The 22,623-nt window shown below is 43.3% G+C and overlaps 1 protein-coding gene across 1 annotated transcript in view; it reads right to left on the bottom strand.

The window, feature by feature from the left end:
* The window catches only part of LOC134575174 (oocyte zinc finger protein XlCOF7.1-like), a 228,711-nt gene that overhangs the window by 123,696 nt on the left and 82,392 nt on the right, over positions 1-22,623 (bottom strand). Inside the window, exon 5 of the mRNA XM_063434402.1 lies at positions 5,909-6,150. Coding sequence (XP_063290472.1) covers positions 5,909-6,150 — 242 coding nt within the window. The remainder of the gene's footprint in view (positions 1-5,908; positions 6,151-22,623) is intronic.

Raw genomic sequence — 22,623 nt, 5'->3', positions numbered from 1 at the left:
GGAGAATATCTGCAAAGCTGCAACCTGGTCATCGTTCATCAAGCACTACAGGCTAGACATCTTCTCCCCAGAAGCGGCTTACGGGAGTACGGTGCTCCAGGCTGTCGTTTTATATGACCCACCCTTTTGTTGCCATTGTTTTGGGAACTCTATATCCCCACTGTTTACTGCAACTAGATGTCAGTAAAAACAAATTTTACTTACCGTAAATTATTTTTTCTTAATAAAGTGGCAGTACAATTTCGTCCCTTCATCAGATAATACATTTATATGTTTGCATTTAAGCAGGTCTCTGTGGTTTTCTCTTGATATTTACTGAGGGAGTAAAGAAGGATTCTACATTTATAAATGAAAGAGGTAGAATTAATTAAATGTATTTTATTTAATTTTTTTCACTCTGCTTGTCCCGCTAAGAAATACAGACCCCACTGTATACTGCCAATATTTTCAGGAATTTACGATAAGTAAAATTTCTGTTTACACCAGTTTATTTACCTTTTTTAAACATGCCTTTCTGCAGGGTATTTTGTAAATCTGATGTTGGGCTGATTTTAGCAGTTTGACAGTTCAATTCCCCCCATGAAGGCCCACCATTTGTGAAAGTAGGAATTCCAGGGTATCTTATATGGTGTGTATAGCACCTTATCATATCTCCATTTTATTTATTCATTTATGTCAACGTTTGTGGTGAGAGTTTCCTATAGACAAGCATTGCAGACACAGTGAAGTTATGGCAATAAATGCATCAAGTCTCCCAGTGTTTCTCTGTGATAGTCACTGGATCGGCCAGAAAGAACCGTTTTATTTAGCAGTATTTGAGTGGAGGGGTGGGGGAAAGAAATCTAAACCGGATAAACAACGCTTCTTTATTAGCCTGGAGTGCTCCTTTAAGAAAGACAATTTGTTGAGACATAACTGGTAACTTCCCCTATGTAAAGATATTTAGTTTAGATTAAGTTTGGTAACATTTTCTTTTTTACTTTAGCTTTGTATAAATTTAAGAACACTAACAGGGTTTTTTACTAAATGGAGAATTCAAACTGAAGCATAGCTGACTTATGAAATTTTATCATTTCAGCAATTTTTTTTACCTTGAAGGGACAATCCACGCACTATGACTGATTCATCTCATTAAAGTTGTTATAGTGTCTGGAGTGCCCTGGCACCACCATTCCATTCATTGTTAAAACCATTTTTAATGTTAAATGACAGTCCCTGGCAGCCAATCTCGTTTTGCTTTTGAATTGGCTGAGTGTGTCAGCGGACTGCTTTCAGCATATTACATTGGACTTTGCTGGTATGAATTGGTATGGCCATCCATACCTTCTGCGTGGGAGGATGGCAGCAGGCTGTGGGTGACCAAGGACTATAAGTTAGTGTTTAACTGCTCAAAAAATACTTATATACACTGAATTAAAGGACAATGCTAAGAGACTGCAGGCACTATGACCAACTCAAGTCAGATGAAATTGTTAGAATGCTTACAGTCTCCCTTTAGATTTGAAATTTACTAGGAATAAGTGGGGGGACTGATTAACAGCCAAACTGTATGCAAATTAAGAGTTATGTTCTAATACAGGGATGTAAGCCCCATTCTACCCTTAGGCAATAATGGAGTGCTCTGTGAAGCATCTTCTGGCCAAACCAGTTAGGTTGTTGATAAACTCCTTGTAACGGACCGTTTCGCTCACCAGAGGTTAAAACCCGTTTAGGCGATAATCCCCTTCCAGATAGACAAGCAGCTACTGCAATTACCAATCTCCCGAACTGCAAACTCCACAAATTCACCAACTCCCGAACAAGAGACACACGAACACTGGAAGCAGCCGAACAGGAAATGCCCTATGAACAGCTTACACTCCTGGCAATCGGCATACAATTAAATTCCCCCCAAGAATGAAACGACACTTCACTTTGAGGGTTAAGCAGGAACTCCTTTTCTGGGGCTACCTGCCCAGCTTTTATGCAGGTCTCCCACCTGGTGGACACTCCCCTAGGGGACCAGATGGGAAACTGGGAAACATATAGGACACTGACCAATCACAGACATACGCCTTTAAACAATCCCACAATGCATTACAATCCCTCCTCTCTGGCCTGGAGATAATTGGGAAGTAATCCAATTATCTCCAAGGACAGAGGCAAACTCCATTACACACATGGCAGACAAAATGACAGTAAAAGACATAAAATTCCCAACTGATACATTTAGTACATAAAACATGTACATTCTGCATATCCCCAGATAGCTTAGATCTAAGCGCACATTATTACCGAATGGCGCTCAGATCACATACATACAGTTCAATCGCCATGGAGCCAAAGTCTTTCACATAGTCTTTTGTTACACGAATGGGCTCCATGGCTTAGCTATCTGGGGTAACACATTCACATGTCCAAAGTACCGAATGAGCCGGTGTTCGACCCCATGAGCACGAATAGGAACCAGGGGCGGACGGCTCAGCGGTGTTCGCGCAAATAAGTGTCCGTTTTCAGTTCCATAGTTTGAGCGCTGAACACCGCTGGCCGTTCGGGACTTGTAAAATGGCCGCTGCCACGTGTTCGGCAAACGAACAAAGGCCACCCAGCGTTCGTCAATTAAGCTGTGATTAACTGCAGCTTCTGGGCGGTCAATTGGCGGCACACTCCAGCTCCCAGGTGGTCCACCGTTCGGTAGTTTGGTCGGTAGCTGGAATCTACCGAACACCCCGGCAGAAAGGCACGAATAAGCCCTTCTGCAGGGAAAATAAAAGGTTTAACATGCAGGGCCATAGTCCAAAGGGAGCAGGCGAGCAACCAGGCTCCTCGGTTTTGCCACACTCCTCCCTCATTGCCTTCCAGAGCAATCCCTTGTCCCCCAGGAGGCACTCTGGTTCTGTTACTCACCCTCTTACTCTCAGCTGATGATCAATGGAGTGGTAACTGTAGCACCCCGACTGGGTACCTCCATTGAAGGATGCTCCTAGCGCTTCCTGAGGACTCCAAGCACTGCAGCAGACACCATAACCAGCGTAGATTCCTCCAGAGAGCAAAACCGGAACAAGCTCTTACAAGAGCTTAGCAGTGATTTAGCAAGGGAGTATGACAAGCATAGCAATCCCTTGTAGCAGATTCCCCCAATAGGAGACGGCACTCCAAATTTATGGGTGAAGTAGAACTCAGGTTTAATGACACACACTCTGCTTTTATGCAATTTTCCCCTGCAAGGGAGACGCCCACATACAAATATGCATTACCCAATCACACAATGGTTACATCCCACAGATTCCCTCCCCTTAGCCTGAGAGGTAACCCAATTATACGTACAGTTTAAACATACTTTTTACCCAACTTTCATAACTCTAAAACCATACATCCAATTTTAATAAAATACATATTATTACTCGGCACATTCCAAATACAAACATACCCAAAAATCATTTGAATCCGTTCAGCCATTCGGGAGATAGGTATAAGTCACTTTTGACCGACCACAAGCACATTTTCATGCCCAAAACAGTCCCATGGATTTGGGCTGTGCGGTCGGTCTATTTTACACTGAGAAAATGACTAAGTCCCATTCGAACGAGCGTTCGAATCTTCGAACGGGTCTTAGTCTCCAGCCGCGGTGTCGAAGAAGGTATGGGTCACCGGTGTTCGTGAAATTGGGTAGCCGCAAACAGTTCCATAGATTTGGCTGCACACACCGCTGACCGTGTTCGAATAAGTTAAAATGCCGCCACGTGTTCGTTTGTCGAATGGCGGCCACTTCGACGACTTCGGCACTTCGACTGCATCCGAAGTGCCAGTTTAAAAGTTGTAACACTGCTCCAAAATAATAAAAGGGCCAGGAACAGCATTATACAAATCCATTGTGCCCAAATACAGTTCTTAAAGAGTTAATACATCCCAGGGTCATAGTCGCAGGGCAGGAAGCTAGCAACCAGGCTTCTCCAGTGCACAGTGGCGAGGTTGGTTCCGCCACATATGCCGGTTTCATTATGTTAATATAGTTTACTTTCCATTCAATCAATGACTAGTTTTGATAGCAACATATACTAGCCTAATTCAAATGTATATGTATTCTTTATTAGTTTGATAAGCCTCTCTTAATAAATATTATTGAATTGTTAAACACAAGGAGTGTGGACTGACTTTACGCGAGGTTTTTCAGTTATTTTTTATTATTAATTCCATACGTTTACTACAATCTGTATGAATCCTCTGACATATAAGAAGTCTTAAGTTTACAAAAAAGATTTTTCTATGTTCTAAACAAGAGGATGAATTCTAGTATGAATCACCTTATGTGAGAAGACCTGAACTACATCTGAAACATTTCCCACATTCAGAACAAGAAAATGTTTTCTCCTCTGACTGAGTCATCATATGCTACTTAAGATGACATTTGAGAAAAGCGTTTCCCACATTAACGACAGGAAAATGGTTTCTCTCCTGTGTGAATCCTCTGATGATTCTTAAGAGTTGACTTGCGAGAAAAACATTTCTCGCATTCAGAACAAGAAAATGGTTTGCTTCCTGTGTGAATCCTCTGATGTTTCTTAAGAGTTGAAATATCAGTGAAACATTTCCCACATTCAGAACAAGAAAATGGTTTCTCTCCTGTGTGAATCCTCTGATGTGTCTTAAGAGTTGACTTGCAAGCAAAACATTTCTTGCATTCAGAACAGGAAAATGGTTTCTCTCCCGTGTGACTCTTTTGATGAGTCTTAAGAGTTGTAGTATTACTGAAACATTTCCCACATTGTAAACATGAAAATGGTTTTTCTCCTGTATGAATACTCATATGTTTCTTAAGAGCTGACATATGAGCAAAGGGTTTCCCACATTCAGAACATGAAAATGGTTTTTCTCCTGTGTGTAAACTCATATGTTTCTTAAGAGCTGACGTTTGAGCAAAGTGTTTACCACATTCAGAACATGAAAATGGTTTTTCTCCTGTGTGAAACCTCAAATGTCTCCTAAGATCAGTCATTTGAGCAAAGCGCTTCCCACATTCTGAACATGAAAATGGTTTTTCTCCTGTGTGAACCTTCTGATGATGCCTAAGATTTGAAGGGTCAGTAAAACATTTCTCACATTCTAAACATGAAAATGGTTTCTCTCCTGTGTGAATCCTCATATGTATCTTAAGATGAGACATTTTAGCAAAACATTTCCCACATTCAGAACAAGAAATTATATTCGCTTTGGGAGCTCTCTTACGTGTGATAAAATGTGGTCTCTGCTTAAAACACTCATGTCCAATGTAATCTGTACTGGCCAATGTATTTCCTTTGTTGACACTCTTCTGTTTAACAAGCTCTGAATTGGTAGATGGAACCATAGCACCATCAACACAGTTACTATTTCCTTTGTTTTGTGTTTCAGTATGATGAGTGGGGGTAAGAAGGTCGAAGATGGTGAGATTTACATCTTGATATGAAGCGGATTCTTCCTTAACAGGAGTACATAGATACTCTGTCTGTGTATATTCTCTGGGTGTATAAATGTCAGATTCCCTGAGATTTCCTTGTTTATGTGATGCAGATTCATTATTCGATGTATAGTTTATATGTTTATCTCCTGTGGGTGTATAAATCTCGGAGCTGGTGAGATTGCTGGCTTCACGTGATGCAGATTCTTCCTTAATAAGGTTAGGGAGATATTCTGCCTCTGTATGGTCTGTGCCTGTATAAATATTATTGCTTATGATAATTTGTTTTTCAGTTGATGCTGATTCACACTTTGATGTGTAGTCCATTTGTATATCTCTATTGATTGTATAAATGGCAGCTTCAACAACATTTGTTTCTTCAAACGAGACCGATTCCTCCTTGATAAGAGTAGATGGATATTCTATCTGTGCATCTTCTGTGGGTGTATAAATATCTGTGTCTGGGAGATTTCCTTCCTCATACGAGTCTAGTTCCTCCTTAATATGAGTAGATGGATCTTCAGTCTGTATATGTTTTATGGGCGTATTAATGTTTTTGAGATTAACTACCTCGGATTCTGTAGTTTCATGACTCAAAAATTTACTGCTTGGTGTACTGACTGCCACGCAGTTTATTTTTGGTTCACTTGTGATTTCGTGATCTTTGGTTATATAATCCGGAGAAGAAACTGAAGTGTGCAATCCACTGATTTCATTTCTGTTTATGGAACCATCTACTGGAAAGAAAACACTTCAAATTAGAACATTTTCTTAATTGCAGTGGACTTACCAGGCTAGCTATAGATGTCTCAGGTGGTTACTAAGCAGTGATCTCTATTCCCGTTTTGTTTTATTAATGTTATTTTAATGAGACAATATAATGCATCACAATGGCATTGTGAATGAAAAGCAGGTACAATAACATGCAATAAGGACATTACACATGTGTAACTTAACTGCGGCTTTATATTATAAGACTGGATTTACAAAAAAAGGTACTGCATAGTCTCTACACTGGAAAAAGAGAAGTATAATGAATTTTATTGCAGGTGGGGTGCCCTACAATTTTAATAGGATCTAGAGCATCCATGACGGAATACATAGGACATCCATGATGGAAAAATTCCGTCATAAATGGTTAAGGAATAATAAAGTTGTCATTGTTATTCTCAGGTCCTGTTTCTGGAACGGGTTGTTATGTATTGCCCTCCACTTGTGTTTTACTATATCAACTGATAGACTTATAGAAACTGAAGACTTAAGCACAGCCCTGGATTATGCAGAGGCACAGGTTAGATATGTTACGGAATCCTCCATTACATTGGTACTTGGAGAGGACCACAGGTCGCCTCCTTCCCACTGACTATTGCCCCTGGTTTGAAGAGGCAGGCACATGGGGGCCATTTGGACTACTACCCCCCTGGTTTAGGTTTTTAAGTTGGGATATCCTCGTTTTAAAAGGTGATTCTTTCAGGCTATCCATTGCCCTCTGTTGGTGCAAATTGGAAAATTCATTGATTTGTAGAATTACAACATGCAAATTAGGAAAGTGCAAACAATACAATTATTTTTGTCTTCCCCCCTGTAACTTGGAAAATTGTAATTTTGTTATATATTTGAGAAATTATGTTGCTTGTTCTTTACTTTATGTATGTTTATATTTTTATGGTTGTCATCACATGTTTAAGGACAACTTCCTAAAGGCTAGTCCTCGTTCAAAATAAATTATTGTATGTTCGTACCAAAAGGAACGGAGTGTCCCGTGTGCAGGGCCGGATTAACATAGGGGCTGATGGAGCTGCAGCTCCAGGCCCATGGAATAGGCCCATTTAAAATAAGGCCAATTTTGTTTTTTAAACACACTACTCTTAGGTTTGCCACCTGACTGGTATTTTACTGGCACAGCCGGTATTTGAGGCTGCCTGGCTGTGCCGGTACTGCAGTAATACCGGCAATACAAATGCAGGTATTTTTCTCAGAATAAATGGAGATTACTCTGCAATAGCAGCACCAGCTACTTGGGGACACTAGGGGACACAGACACATGGGGGCACAGACACTTGGAGACCTGGGAACAGACACTTGGGGACACTGGAAAACATGGGGACACCGAGACACTAGGGGACACATGGGGATGCTGTGAGACATAGGGAGACACTGAGTCCCCATGTCTGCCAGTGTCCCTGGTGTCTGTGTCCCCAAGTCTCCCAGTGTGTGTCCCATGTCTCTGTGTGCCTAGTGACCCCATGTGTCCCAGTGTCCCCATGTCTATGTCCACAACTGTCCCCATGTCTCCCAGTGTCTGTGTTCCCATGTCTCTGTGTCCCTAGTGTCCCCATGTCTCCCAGTGTCCCTATATGTCCCAGTGTCCCCATGTCTATGTCCACAAGTCTCCCAGTGTCCCCAAGTGTCTGTCTCCCAGCCAGTGTCCCCTAGTCTCCCAGTGTCTGTGTTCCCATGTCTCTGTGTCTCTAGTGTCTTAGTGTCCCCATTTCTCCCAGTTTCCCTAAATGTCTCAGTGTCCCTGGGTCTCTTAGTGTCCCCAGTATCCTAGTGACATGGGGACACACTGAGACATTGGGAGAAATGGGGACAATGAGACACTGGGAGACTAGGTGACTGGGCAACATGGGGACACTGACACTGATATATAGGGACACTGAGACACTGGGTGACTTGCGAGACTGAGACACTGGGAGACAGGGAGACACTGGGAGCAATCCATCTATACAGCAGAATCAAACTGTGTGTAGTTTGTTGGTGATGTTACAGAATTTTCTCTGATGTCACTCCTTGTGATTTACATCATGTGATGTCACGCATAACTAATTAATTATACAAATGATTAAGCATGGTATTTTTTTCCAAGAAAGGTGGCAACCTTAACTACTCTTCACATACTCTTGCTTAAAGGAGCACTATAGGGTCAGGAACACAATCGTGCATTTCTGACCCTATTATGTTAAAACCACCACCCTGGCCCCTTCTTGCCTCCCTAAATATAGTAAAATATTAATTGTATTCAAGTCTGCAGCTGCTGGCCCTGCCTCTGAACTGACTGTCTGCTGACATCATCAGAAGTGGTGGTCTGAGCAAATTACAATACTTCCCCATGGGATTGGCTGAGACTGTCAACTAGGCAGATCAGGGGCAGAGCCAGCACAAGTCCAACATAGCTCTGGCCAATCAGCATCTCCTCATAAAGATAAATTGAATCAATGCATCTCTATGAGGAAAGTTCAGTGTCTGCATGCAGAGGGTGGAGACACTGAATGGCAGTGCTGCACACTAGGCAGTACTGCCCCAGGAAGCACCTCTAACAGCCATCTAAGGAGCGGCCAGTGGAGTTATTTTCTCTGAAAAGGCAGTGTTTACTCCAAAAAGCCTGAATGGAATGATTCTACTTACCAGAACAAATACAATAAGCTGTAGTTGTTCTGGTGACTATAGTGTCCCTTTAAGTTTGGAAGCTTAAGAGGGATGAATGGGAACAAAACTTGTGTGGACTGGCTGACAATAAAATTAGTTTAGGTAATGCAGACGTTGGTCTCTCTAACACTGTGGCATGTTCCCTTTCTTCTACACTCACTACATACACCTTTTCTCTGTCTCAGACTATATACCAGGAACTTCTGCCTGCTAGTAAGAAGGTAAGGAGACTAGTGGACCAGCGAGTGCTAGGGGACAGTCCTTAGAAAGCATGGAGTGAGCGCATCATTAGACACATTTATGTCAAGCTCAGGGTGCTGCCTGCATAGTATGCCCTTAGTTGGACAGCCTGCAGTATTGGCAGGCAGCCTGACATGCATTCATGCCAGGCTGACCTTCCAATTCTTTGGACAAACATGCCCCCTTTTTGGGCATGTTCATCCCTTTTGGCAGGTCTGGTCACATGATTCGCGCCAGTGGCACACCCTTTTACCCTTCCCTTTGACTTCCTGCTTCACTGGATTTACTTGAAAGATGAAAGCATAAATTAGAGAGAGATTAGCATAGAGTATGTGTTTTCTTATAGCTGCATCCTATGGGTTTCCCTCCAGCACCATCTCCATCAGATACATGACGCTTGGGAGGTATGACTGTTTTAGTGTTTTTGGTCGATAAGATTCCGTAATTAGGCCCATCATAATTGTCAGCACCAGGCCCACTGTGCTCTTAATCCGGCCCTGCCCATGTGGATTTTTAGGGATTCCAGTAACAGAGTCTTCAGACCTGTTTGTTGGCTGCACGGTCCCTCTAGCCTGGGGACAAGTAAAAAAAAAGAGAACTAGACCTAAAGACCGCAAGTGTCTTTGTAAAGCCAGGAGCCATCACCATAAGCAGTACTGCTGATACCGGCTTGAAGAACTGAAGAGGCAGAGGGGACAATACCTTCCTGGAAGAAGAGCGCTGCACTCTGGTTATGTAGAGGAGAGCTCAATCAGGCTTCAGCAACAGGGGCTGAAACGTTCCAGGGTCTCCTGCGGCAGCTAGAAAGCAAACCTGGTGAAGGTACTCTGTCAGAGTAGGGGAGCTCCAGCTCAAGATAAATTTTCAGCAGAACCCCAATTTGAAGTATGAAGGAAGGTACATGAAAAGTTGTGACCCTATTTGTATGTTACATTTTATGTTTTTATAGGGTTACAACCTTTCATGTACCTTCGTGCTTCAAACTGGGTTTCTGCTTCAAATATATCTAACCTGTGCGTCTGCATGATCCAGGGCTATGCTTTAGTCTTCCCACTGTTTATTTTCTATAACTTTGCCGCCTTTAAATACTTTTGTTCCCTTTTTTGAATTTATGTAATGATATTAAATGAATGATTTATGATATAAAATAAAGCATAATGAGGTTAATGCTTTAGATGCACCACTAAGGGCAGTGTGTAGGCCATTCTATGGTTTCCTTAAGCCATGTGCTTCTGGCAGTGACGTCACAAGCCAGCCTACTTTAGGAATACAATGAATAAAAACCAGATGTAAGAGGGATTCAGTCTCTTTTGCTCTCCCCATGACTGCCTAAGAATGTAGTAGCGGAATGTTTAGCCCCGTTCCGACAGGCCGGAGCAAGTTTGTTCAGGTTCTGTATTGTGCACACAATGTTATAGTGAATGCTCTACTTCCATGGGCTAGTTTGGTGAGGCATGTAGTTTTAGAAAAATAGGGTGCTAGCAGGGAAAAACCTGTTTCCCCAACCAGGTATATATATGACATATAAGCAATATCCAAGCACACCAATAGTTAGTGCAGAAAAAGGATTTTAATGCTGTGTTATATGTTTGATAAAGTGCAAAATGTGCAAAACAGAGATACCATAACAATAGAGTGCTCTAGACATATAGTGCTAACACCATAAACCCATTCAATATCTAGAATGTATACTGACCTAGAGCAGGAGACATGGCAGAGAAAATAGCCCTATTTAAATTACGTGAGAATATGTCCCTGAAAATCAAGCCGGCTGATAAAGGTGGGGCCTTGGTTGTAATGGACACAAAGGATTAAGACTTGGACAACCATCAGACGTACAAACCTATTGCAAACGATTTAATAATCCCACGGATGAGATTGCTCAGGAATTTGGCAGGACCGTAGAGGAGGCAGCGGAGCAGGGGATCATTGATAGAGATTTGAAGAAATTGTTAATTCAGGAAAATCCCATCATTCTGTTTTCGGTGTTACCCAAAAATCACAAAGAATTGTGTAACACAGAGGACTGATAGGTAACGTATACAGGACCTTAGAATGGCCAGCCTAACGTACCATAGAATAGTCAAGAATAGCCGAGGTTAAGGGACACTAAAAGAAACACAATGATAAGGAAAAGCCAGGGATGCCAGAAAAAAGGGAAGTCAAAATCAATGCCAAAGTCAAAATACCAGAATAACCAGAATCAATAACGTGCTTTGGACAACCACAAGGGAAACCATGACAGGGCACTGAGCAAGAGGAGAACTGGGCCTAAATACCCCGCCTGTGGATCTGATTGGTTGTAACTGGCCTTTGACCCCAAAGGCAGCTGGCAGGTTCCTATTTGCATGATTGCTGCTCAGCACAAACCCCCCTGTGGATTTATTGCTGCTCGGCACAACTTTTCCTGTCAGAACAGTAAATGCCATTAATCACATTTTTATGTGCAGATGAATACGTGACACTGGTAATGAGTCAGTCTTTCAACCATTCTCTATTTTTTTTTTTAAGATTCATTGTTACAACCATGTGTTCTGCACACCCGGTCCTATATTAGGCACACAACAGATTTCCTAATAAAACTACGTGATTTTGGTGAACCACAGAGTGTCACCTTTTTGTGTTCGATGGACGTGAGCAGCCTGTACACCTCCATCTCACATGATGGGGGTGTCCAGGCTGCCAGGTGTCACAACTGGAGTTTGCAACTGGCCTATTGAGGATTGTCTTACACCAGAATTATTTCTTGAATAAGAACAGGTTTTTCCAATGTGGCCCCCTCATATGCCAACCTCTACATGGCCTGTTTTGAGGAGGATCTTGCATATGTACCTCCCCTTTTTAGTTTTGTTAAAGGGACACTATAGTCACCCAGACCACTTCAGCTCAATGAAGTGGTCTGGGTGCCAGGTCACTCAGGTTTTAACCCTTCAGATGTAAACATAGCAGTTTCAGAGAAACTGCTATGTTTACATTTAGGGTTAATACAGCCACTAGAGGCGCATCTGCAACGCTGGAGGCATATTTCGCCTTCATCACCCAGAGTGTCAATAGGAAAGCATTGAGAAACGCTTTCCTATGGACACTTTGAAGCACACTACAGGATGCAAAAGAAAAGGATCACATACACACTAACACAGGGTAATGTCTTACAAGAGCGTAGACAACAACCTAAACGTATACCTTTTGTTCACACATTTTCAACCAAACCTAAACAAATAACATGAATAATTAGGAGACACTGGCACCTACTAAGTGGGGATGCGGATTTACAGGAGTCATTTGGAGTGGTTCCGATAATGGCTTTTAAAGTTTACTCATGGATGGCACCCCCAAGCGAATGTTTAAACGTGGTAGGTGTATGAACTGTAATAACACTATTAGGACCAATTATTTTCCCTTCGTATAGTGGCAGTACTCACAAGTGGGATGTTCCTTCCAATCTGGGACAAGAAGCTCCCCCTTCTTATGATTTTAATGGCTGTGCTCCGCCTGCTGCCTCCATAAAGCCCGTAAGTCCTGTCAACACACCAGTTCTTCTTGTCCCGGCAAACGGGACGGACAGGTTTCCCCGGTCTGGTGGAGATGGTGTGATCAGCACAGGTTGCTGTTCGGGGAGGTGTGTGCCCGATAGCTCCCCGGGCGGGAGCTGAGTGGCAGAGTGCTTCCGGTCTAGCGTTACGACAATTTATGTGGTTCCTCGAGGAGTTCCCGGGCGGTCCTCCTCGTTCGGCTTTACGCATGCGCACAGCAGTGGAACGCACGCCTGGGAGGCGTTGCGTTCCACCAAACACGGTATCGCGCTACTGCGCATGCGCAATACTGAGTTTTGGCGCGAAATTCAAAAAATTTGTATAAAAGCTGTGCAGAACCTTTCTGACCCCAAGGGTGGGTGTACAGTTCGGGTTCTCCGTGTCACCAGCCCTCCTACACGGACCTCAGGTGGTTTAAGGTGAGGTTTAACTATTTAAACTTCCCTTTTATCACCTATATTAATGCATGCTTTAACTGTGTTTTAAAAAATTATTAATTACTTCCTATTCTGGTTCACAGATATGTCCAGCCCTATATCTCCAGACAAGGCAAATAAAGACAAGATGTCTACTTCTGTCCCTAAAAAAGCCACAAGCAAGTCTAAGCACTTATGTTGTCTAGAATGTGCTGTTCCTCTACCTGACGGATGTCGAAAAAAGACATGTAACCAGTGCGCTTCAGAATTACTTGAAAAAACAAAACAGTCGGATATGGCATCCTTCCTGGGCTGGTTTCAGGAAAATTTGTCCCAGACATTTGAGTCTTTTAAAGATACAATGAAGAGAGAACCAGCTGTGCAAGAGAAACTGCCTAAAAAACGTAGGAGGAATAGATCTCCTTCAGTGTCTGACGTCTCTTCTGGAGAATGTTCTCTTTCTTCTCCTTCAGATATTTCCAGCCTGGCTTCAAGTGTGGAGGAGGGCTTTCCACCAGAAGAACTGAAAAAATTTATTAAAGAAGTGACGGCGGCTTTACAAGAAACTGAACCTACCAAAGTGAAGGTTAAAGGTTTCCCTATGTCTCAAAAAATGTTGGATCTCCTTCACAGAGAATGGAAGAATCCCGAAAGACGGGCGTTTATTTCAAAACATTTTAAACTGCTGTTCAAGCTACAGTCTGAAGAAAAATGGGAAGATCTTCCTAAAGTGGATATTCAGATTGCCCAACTATCTAAGAAAACCACTATACCCATTGGCGAGGTCTCAGGTCTCAAAGACCCTATGGACAAACGAGCCGAAACTTCATGTAGAAGAATATACCAGGCCGCAGGATATCAGTGCAGAGCTGATGTTGCGGGTTCAGCGGTGCTCAGAGCTCAGAACGTTTGGCTTCAAGTACTGGAAGATTCCCTTATGGGAAAATCCGATACAGATCCTTCTCAGCTCATGTTCCTGCTGAAACTATCCAATGAATTCCTTTCAGATGCCTCTGAGGAGTTTCTCCGTTTGTCAGCAAGAATTATGGGGTTATCATCAGTAGCCAGAAGAGCTCTTTGGCTTCGAACATGGACAGCTGATTCAGCATCGAAAGCAGCTTTATGTGAATTACCCTTTGAGAGGAACAAGCTTTTTGGTACTCCGTTGGAAGACATTATTAAACAGATGTCGGATACGAAGAAAGCCCTTCCTCTGGAACCAAGAACCCAGGGTTATAAGAGATTCCAGTATAAGACCCAGCGGTCCTTTCGTTACCAAGGGCGGTTTCACAGATTTCATAAACAGGGCGGCAACAACAGCCAGTGGTCTAGACAGGAATCCAACAGGCAAGACAAAAAGAGGAAGTTTTGACGCCAAAAGAGTGGGAGGACGCCTTCGGTTCTTCACCCACGAATGGAGAAAGAGTACTTCAAATGGGTGGATTTTAAGAACTGTTTCAGAAGGTTACAAGATAAAGTTTTCATCAAGTCCTCGGCCAGCCTTCCTATTGTCAAGCTATCCTTCAAAGGTAAAAACAGAGGCTCTCCTTTCAGAAGCGCTCATCCTGTTAAAAAAAGAGGTGGTAGAGAAGGTACCCAAATGTTGGGAATTTCAAGGAGTCTACTCACGCCTCTTTCTGGTACAAAAACCAGATGGGTCCTTTCGGCCGATCCTAGACCTGAAGCAGGTCAACACCTGCATACCATACCAGAAGTTCCGTATGGAAAGCATTTTGTCTGTAACACACATTTTACAACAGGGAGATTTCATGGCAAAGTTAGACTTAAAAGACGCTTATCTGCATGTACCGGTGGCAGAATCTTCCCGTTAGTTTCTCAGATTTGCGGTTCTAACAAAAAGGCGAAGGATTCTCCATTTTCAGTTCAAGGCACTTCCCTTTGGCCTATCCTCAGCTCCTCGAGTTTTTACCAAAATTCTGGCACCCGTAGCAGCAGTTTTACGTCTGAAAGGTATCGCGATTGTTCAATACCTGGATGATTGGTTCCTGAAAGCTCAGTCTGGACAACAGCTAGAACTTCATCTCAAGATTGCAAGGAAGGTTTTAAAAGATCACGGTTGGATCCTGAATCTGGAAAAATCCGAATTGACTCCGTCTCGGAGTCTAGTTTTCTTGGGGCTTCGGATAGATTCGCAGTCCCTCTCTCTTTTTCTACCAAAAAAGAAACAGGTGGGGATTTTCAAAGCCGTGTCAAAACTACAAAAGAATTTAAGCTCAATCAGAGATGCTATGAGGTTACTAGGCCTCCTAACTGCTACAATACCGGCAGTAGCCTGGGCAAAAGCGGAATCCAAACCGTTACAGTGGGACATTCTTTCCCAGTGGACACGAAAACCGGAAGATCTGGACTCTGCCTTCCACCTATCCGAAGAGGTGAAAAGACAACTGAACTGGTGGAAAGTCAAGAACAACATCTCAAAGGGCCTGTCGTTCGCACAGAAATGGTGGATTACGGTGTAACGGATCTCCTGGCACCCCGACTTGGTACCTCCGTTAATGGATGCTCCTAGCGCTTCCTGAGGACTCCAAGCACTCTGGCAGACACCACAATCACCGAATCCGAGAAACCTTTTAAATTCTCCCAAGCGTATGAATGCTGTAGACCATTGAATAGGAACCATACGAATAGGCTTGTACCCCTAGCAGTCAACTGGAACAGCATGCAATAAATCCTTCCCCCCAATAATGAGACGACACATCACTTTGAGGGTAAAACAGGAACTCTGGACTGGCTCATCCAGCCTGGCTTTTATTACACTAATCCACATACAGGCCACACCCAGGGGGAGGCATAAAATAACCAATCACATACATGGTTCAGCCCACACATCCCCTCCCCTCAGATAACATTAAACTCAATTATCCGGTACACTTTTTCAGCCAAGTTCTGGATGTACCCCAAAACCCGGGGGTACACCTTTAAATCCAGCATCGCTGGATAGCCCTTATTCAGGGGGACAACATATCCAAACTTCAAGTAATTCGGATGAATGGTTCGTGAGATATGGGGTTCCAAAGATTTGACCGACCGCATGGGTAAAGTATCCGAAAACAGTTCCATGCATTTTGGCCCTGCGGTCGGTCACAAACAAGGGAATGAAAACAGGCGAATTGCCTGTGTTATAGAGCCTGGAGAGGGTTTGAATGAATTCCCTTGTTTATGGGGCTCTTTCTACCGAACGGCGGGTCATTCGGTAGTTTCCATACGAATTTCTGGAAGTATGGAGGTCTCAGCGGTGTTTGCCTAGTCAAGTGTCCGATTTTAGTTCCAGACACTCGACGGCAAAACACCGCTGTTCGGTAGTTTAAGATGGCCGCCGCCACGTGTTTGTTTCCCGAATGGCGGCCACCCAGAGGACAAAGACCACACTGCACTGATTGCCAATTACCTGTTTGCAACATTGTTGCAAACGGTAATTGGAGGCACACTCATTCCTGGGTGGTCTGGTTGTTCGGTAGTTTCACTCAATATACTGAATGGAGTGATTCTACCGAACAATCAGATGAATGTTGCATACAAATCACCCAGGATACACTTAACACATCTATAAATACATATATAATATTACAGGCAGTACACTCGAATATGCTTCACAGTCTTAAAGGGACAGTAGTCCCAAAAGTCCCAATATGTCCATAGATGCTGTTAAAAGGGCCAGTAGCAGCAATATACAGTACAATATGCCCCAAATAACCCAGGGGCCATAGTCAGTAGGTAGGAGGCTAGCAAACAGGCTTCTCCAGGGCCCAGTGGCGAGGTTGGTTTCGCCACATACGGTAACCACAGATGCCTCCCAGACGGGTTGGGGCGCTCATCTAGGTTCTCGATTAAATCAAGGTCTTTGGAACAAAGAAGAGGCATGTGCTTCCTCAAATTTCAGGGAATTGAAAGCGGTTTGGGAAGCGCTGATTTCCTTCAGGTCAATCATCGCCAATCAGTCAGTGAGGATTCAGTCGGACAACGCCACTACGGTGGCCTATTTGAATCGCCAAGGGGGCACGAAGGTAAGAGCTCTTCAAGTTCTTTGCTACCGCATAATGGCCTGGGCCCAAGCGAATCTTCTCGCAATATCAGCTACCCATATCAAAGGGTCTCTAAACATTATTGCAGACGACCTCAGCAGAAGACATTGGTCTCAAGCAGACTGGGCTCTATCAGTCGAAGTTTTCCTGGAGCTGGTTTCTCGCTTCGGCAGGCCAGAGATAGACTTGTTGGCAACAAGGAGAAACAGAAAAGTGCAAAGATTTGCGTCACTTCATACGGAAGATTACCCAGATGTCCTAGACGGTCTATCAATCCCTTGGAATTTCGACATGGCTTATGCTTTCCCTCCTATCGCTCTTATACCACGGATTGTTCAGAAAATAAGATGGGAGAAGGCAAGAATTTTGGCAATCCTGCCCTTCTGGCCGAACAGAAGTTGGTTTTCAGAAGTGGAGAACATGACCATCTCACGTTGGCATCTTCCGGTTTCTTCTCAAATTCTAGAGAATGTGAAGCTTCCCGAAGAAACCCTGGCAATGTTTCATCTGACGGCATGGTTGCTGCAAGGATGATCCTCCAAGGTCAGGGCCTTTCTGACCGTTTATGTGACGTTTTGCTGTCATCTGTCCGCTCGTCCACTTCAAAAATCTACTTCAGGGTTTGGATGAAGTTCAGAACCTGGTGTTCGCTCCGGGATTCGGATCCTGCCAAAGCCTCAGTTCCGAAAATTCTTTCTTTTTTGCAAGATGGGTTTGAAGCCGGCCTAGGAGTATCTACACTCAAGGGCCAGATTTCTGCTCTTAGTCACTTCCTGGTTCGTGACATTTCCTCTAACACGCTGGTACGAAGGTTTTTTAAGTCCATACGATTGAAGAGGCCTCCCAGGCTAGTTCCCTTTCCTACATGGGATTTGTCTCTGGTTCTTCAGGCCCTTTGTGAACCACCGTTTGAACCGTTGTCTCAAGTTCCAATCAAACTACTTACCTTCAAAACTGCCTTCCTGGTGGCGGTCACCTTCGCTAGGAGAATAGATGAAATCCGAGCTCTATCATCTTCTCCAGAGTTCACCATTTTTCATCAAGAAAAAGTGGTCCTGCATCCCAGGCCTTCTTTTTTGCCTAAGGTTATATCGAGGGCTACGATTAACCAGCCTATTATTCTGCCAGCCTTTTGTCAATCACCTACGTCGGTTTTGGAAAGAAAGTGGCATCTCCTAGATGTGAGGAGATCCCTGAAAATCTACCTTCGGAAAACTCAAGGGTTTAGATCCTCAGACCATCTCTTCATCTACTTTCAAGGCAAATGTAAGGGTAGTGCTGTCTCTGGACCCTCATTAGCTAGATGGCTGACAGATACCATCAGGTTGGCCTATCACTCCAAAGGGATTCCCCTTAGGTTCCCATTAAAGGCTCATTCCACTAGGGCTATGGCTACCTCCTGGGCCGAAAGAGCAGCAGCATCACCGGAAGACATCTGCAAGGCGGCTACTTGGTCTTCGTTCCATACTTTTATCAAGCATTATAGGCTGGACATATTCTCATCTTCTGAGGCTGCTTTTGGGCGTAAGGTGCTGCAAGCTGTGGCCTGCTGAGTCCCCACCCTTTAATTTATTACAGGGATCTTGCTATATCCCACTTGTGAGTACTGCCACTATACGAAGGGAAAAACAGCAATTTTACTTACCGTAAATTCCTTTTTTCTTTGTATAGTGGCAGTACTGGTTTTCCTCCGCTGTTTGTTATGGATTAAATGTATTTGCATTACTCGGTCTCCGTTTGGTTCTTTTTTATTACTGGTGTGTTGACAGGACTTACGGGCTTTATGGAGGCAGCAGGCGGAGCACAGCCATTAAAATCATAAGAAGGGGGAGCTTCTTGTCCCAGATTGGAAGGAACATCCCACTTGTGAGTACTGCCACTATACAAAGAAAAAAGGAATTTACGGTAAGTAAAATTGCTGTTTTTTCACATTTGAGTTTAGGTTACAAGATTGTGTTACAATCCTACATAAACTGCCAATCAGATTACGTGGTGTATTTGATAAAGAAAGGCCTTGTGGCAAAGAATATGTTGGACAGACCACAAGACATTTGACTTGATGCACAGGGGAGCACAAAAGTTAGGAATCAACTTATGATATCGTCTGTAGCCAGACATTTCAAGGAAATGGGACATCGGGTCTCACAATTACAATACCTGGGAATTAAACAGGTCAAAGCCCCACTGAGGTGGGGGGGGGGGGGGGGTGATTGACTACAAATCTTCAAACGTAGGAGAGATGTATTGGTTATACAAATCAAACACTATTTCCCAATGGTGTGAATGAAGAGAAAGGTTGTTTTATTTGACTGATTATCAGCCTCAGCCCCAATGGATTAGTGACACTGCTTAATATATATATATATATATATATATATATATATATATTTTTTTTTATTTTTTTTTAATTATTTTTTTTTATTCAAGAAAGGCTTTTATTCACATAATTTTGCATACATTGACAGTAGGAAATGTGGACATGTTTCAGTCTAAGCTGTTGTACAATGTTATTGCAGTATTACAATGCAGTAAACTTGGTATCATGGTAGCAATAGTGTGATTACAAGTCTGAAAGCGAACGCATCCACGAAGTGTACTACCGGTGTCGTATATGTTTGCAGGCGTTTGTGGTAGAGAGTACAAACGTAATGCAGTTAAGACATACGGTGACATTGCAGACTAATGTTACAAACGGAGTGGACATTTTTGTGAAGATGTGCTTAATGAACTCATAAATAACGAATATATTAAATAGGTAGTTCTATCAGTGGTAACTTGGTAAAGATTATAAGCGCATATCTTATAGATATAACTAATAGTCGGTATGGGGTCATGCAGGATTTAGTATTGGGAAAATCGCATGGTTGCCACTGTGCATCAGGCCCACCTGCTATCAAAGTTATATAGACTATGTGGAATTTGATAAAAACAGAAGAAAGAGTAAGCGCTTAATAACAAAATGAGGCAGCAGCCCTTAACCCCTTAAGGACCAAACTTCTAGAATAAAAGGGAATCATGACATGTCACACATGTCATGTGTCCTTAAGGGGTTAAAGGGAATCCCTCAAAAGCCTTTTAGATACAACAAGGAAAAAACTGAAATAAAAGCTGCGCCAAATTAGACCAATAAAATTTATATGATAAAATAAGAGAGGTCCAAATACAAATGTCTTAGCTGAATAGATCTTCCTCAGATCAAATAGCCTGTAAAGTGCTTGGTCAGGAACAATGTCCTCGCTGTCCTTCCCCAGGGGGATCCAATAGTATGAAAAGATAAAACAAATAGAAAACCAAACATACCACACTATTTGGTTTTCTATTTGTTTTATCTTTTCATACTATTGGATCCCCCTGGGGAAGGACAGCGAGGACATTGTTCCTGACCAAGCACTTTACAGACTATTTGATCTGAGGAAGATCTATTCAGCTAAGACTTTTGTATTTGGACCTCTCTCTTATTTTATCGTATACATTTTATTGGTCTAATTTGGCGCAGCTTTTATTTGTTTTTTCTATGTGGAATTTCAGGTTAGCCTTTAAAGGCAAGTGTCACCCCACAGTGTATCGCTTATATATGTCTGGTTGTTAATCTACTTTGCTCTGTCCTATTTCCTGTGCGTTTTCCTGCAATTAAAAATGGTGTATTCCAAAAACTAAGTCGATATACAGGGTTACAGCTGTGAACATTGTGCCTTAACGTGCAAGAAGAAGAATACAGCGGAAGAGCAGCTCTTCTGTTTATCGCCACCTGGAAGCCCCTGGTTACTTATGATTTGTCTTGTGACAAAAACGATGTCATTAACTATGGCGTGTGGTCTACTCCATTCTACTTTTGGGGTTATGGATCTACAGCCCAGACTCCATATTAGGTTTGTGCCGTGTATAACTCCCCTTAGCGCTCCAGATAATTATGATGCGATAGTATAAAAGAAGGGGGAAAAGGAAAATGGGTGCCCTCGGGATTGTGGAGAGACCTGTGGGATAGGGCCCAACGTGAAGATCCCCGGTTAGGTCCTCTTGTGAACCCAGGGATCTTGGTCCAAGCACGTGCGGCCAGGTTATATTAATTTAAAAAAAGTAATTAAGGAAATAAAAAAAAACAAAAAAACAAGTAAGTAAAAATAACTATCGGCTCTAGGTGGGAGCTATCCCTGCCTGAATTTGTCACATGTGAGGTGTAGTGTGAAGCCTTTGCAGGGCACTACCCATTGCACCAACATCAGGCACCCATGGGGTGCCAACATATAAAATAACATCCGGCTCCGAGTAAAGCCCCCCCCCCATGAGCTTCTCGGTGTAGCGGGTAGCGGGTAGTCCACCAACTGGGCGGCCCCTGCATCGCCACTGTCCCGGTAGAGTCTCAGTCAGACAGGGTGCCTCCGTGGACCCCCTCCATCACAGGCCACTTCTCCTAAGCTTAGTCCATGCGGCCCAGCGGCCACCGGTCCAACGCGGACCCCCACAGACCAGCCCGGCCGGGCTCTCAGCAACGGGAAGCAACATTCTCCAGGTGTCCGGATCTCTTAGAGATGGAGGCCAACATTGTCCGACCCCGAGATAGCCCGGTAACCATGATGCCACTGCCTGTTGGCAATCCTCTCGATGCTCCCGAGTGGTAGTGGACGGACTCCTGAGTGAGTGTGTTGGTAGTAGTTTAGTCCGTTCCGTGATAAGGCAAGGGGGCTTCATAATGTATGTTATGTCTCCCATGTAGTGGCTGGGTATATACGGGCAAAGCTGCATCCAGCGTCCCGCAATTGCAGGCTGATAACTGTAGGCTTGTATGTGGAAACTTGCGTCTTTAAAACAAGAAACAATTGAACAGGTGACCGGGATGATCCCCCCCCCCCCAGGCCCTGAGGAGGTGTGGAGCCGCAGTGTGGTCTTTTGCATGTTGGGAGAGACAGGCATTTTCATATCCTGCTTGTTTACTGAGCATGTGCAGAGTGCTTCCAGGCTCAGCAATAGGCCGCAGGTTCATGCCATCATGTAGGCCCGAGTTTTCAGATTCCTCACTTTTGTGGGGTCTGCAACCGCCGGTTGGTCTCTTTGTGATGCTGGCAGGTTACTCTATTCAGATATATTATTTTTAAGGGTTAATAGTCAGTTTGTGGGCGGGAAATCAGTGTTTATTCGGGCTCAGGACCGGAGCTGCATGAGATGGCTTCCTTTCAGCTTGACGGTCCGGCCCCGCCCCCCTGCTTATTATTTTATATCGTTTTTTTCCCCTTTTTTCTTGGGCCACAGTGACACCACATCTACGAACTCAGGGTGCTCTAGATTCTCCCTGACTCCATGAATCTGTGGTCACCCAGGCATCTAATTATTTATCCATTTTAATTTAAATGTAGTTTTATTATTGTTCTATATTTTTTTTTAATGTTTACATTTTACATAGTATTCATAGTTTTGATTATTATATACACTGCGTGGCCACACAAAAAAAGTCGCCAAAAAGAAATATAAAAAAAAAAAAAAAAGTGGTCACACTCTAATATTTTGTTGGACCAACTTTAGCTTTTATTACGGCATGCCATCGCTGTGGC

Source organism: Pelobates fuscus, chromosome 10 (genome assembly GCF_036172605.1).
Source record: "Pelobates fuscus isolate aPelFus1 chromosome 10, aPelFus1.pri, whole genome shotgun sequence".
NCBI classification, from domain to species: Eukaryota; Metazoa; Chordata; class Amphibia; order Anura; family Pelobatidae; genus Pelobates; species Pelobates fuscus.
This window is presented reverse-complemented; position numbering and strand designations above follow the sequence as displayed.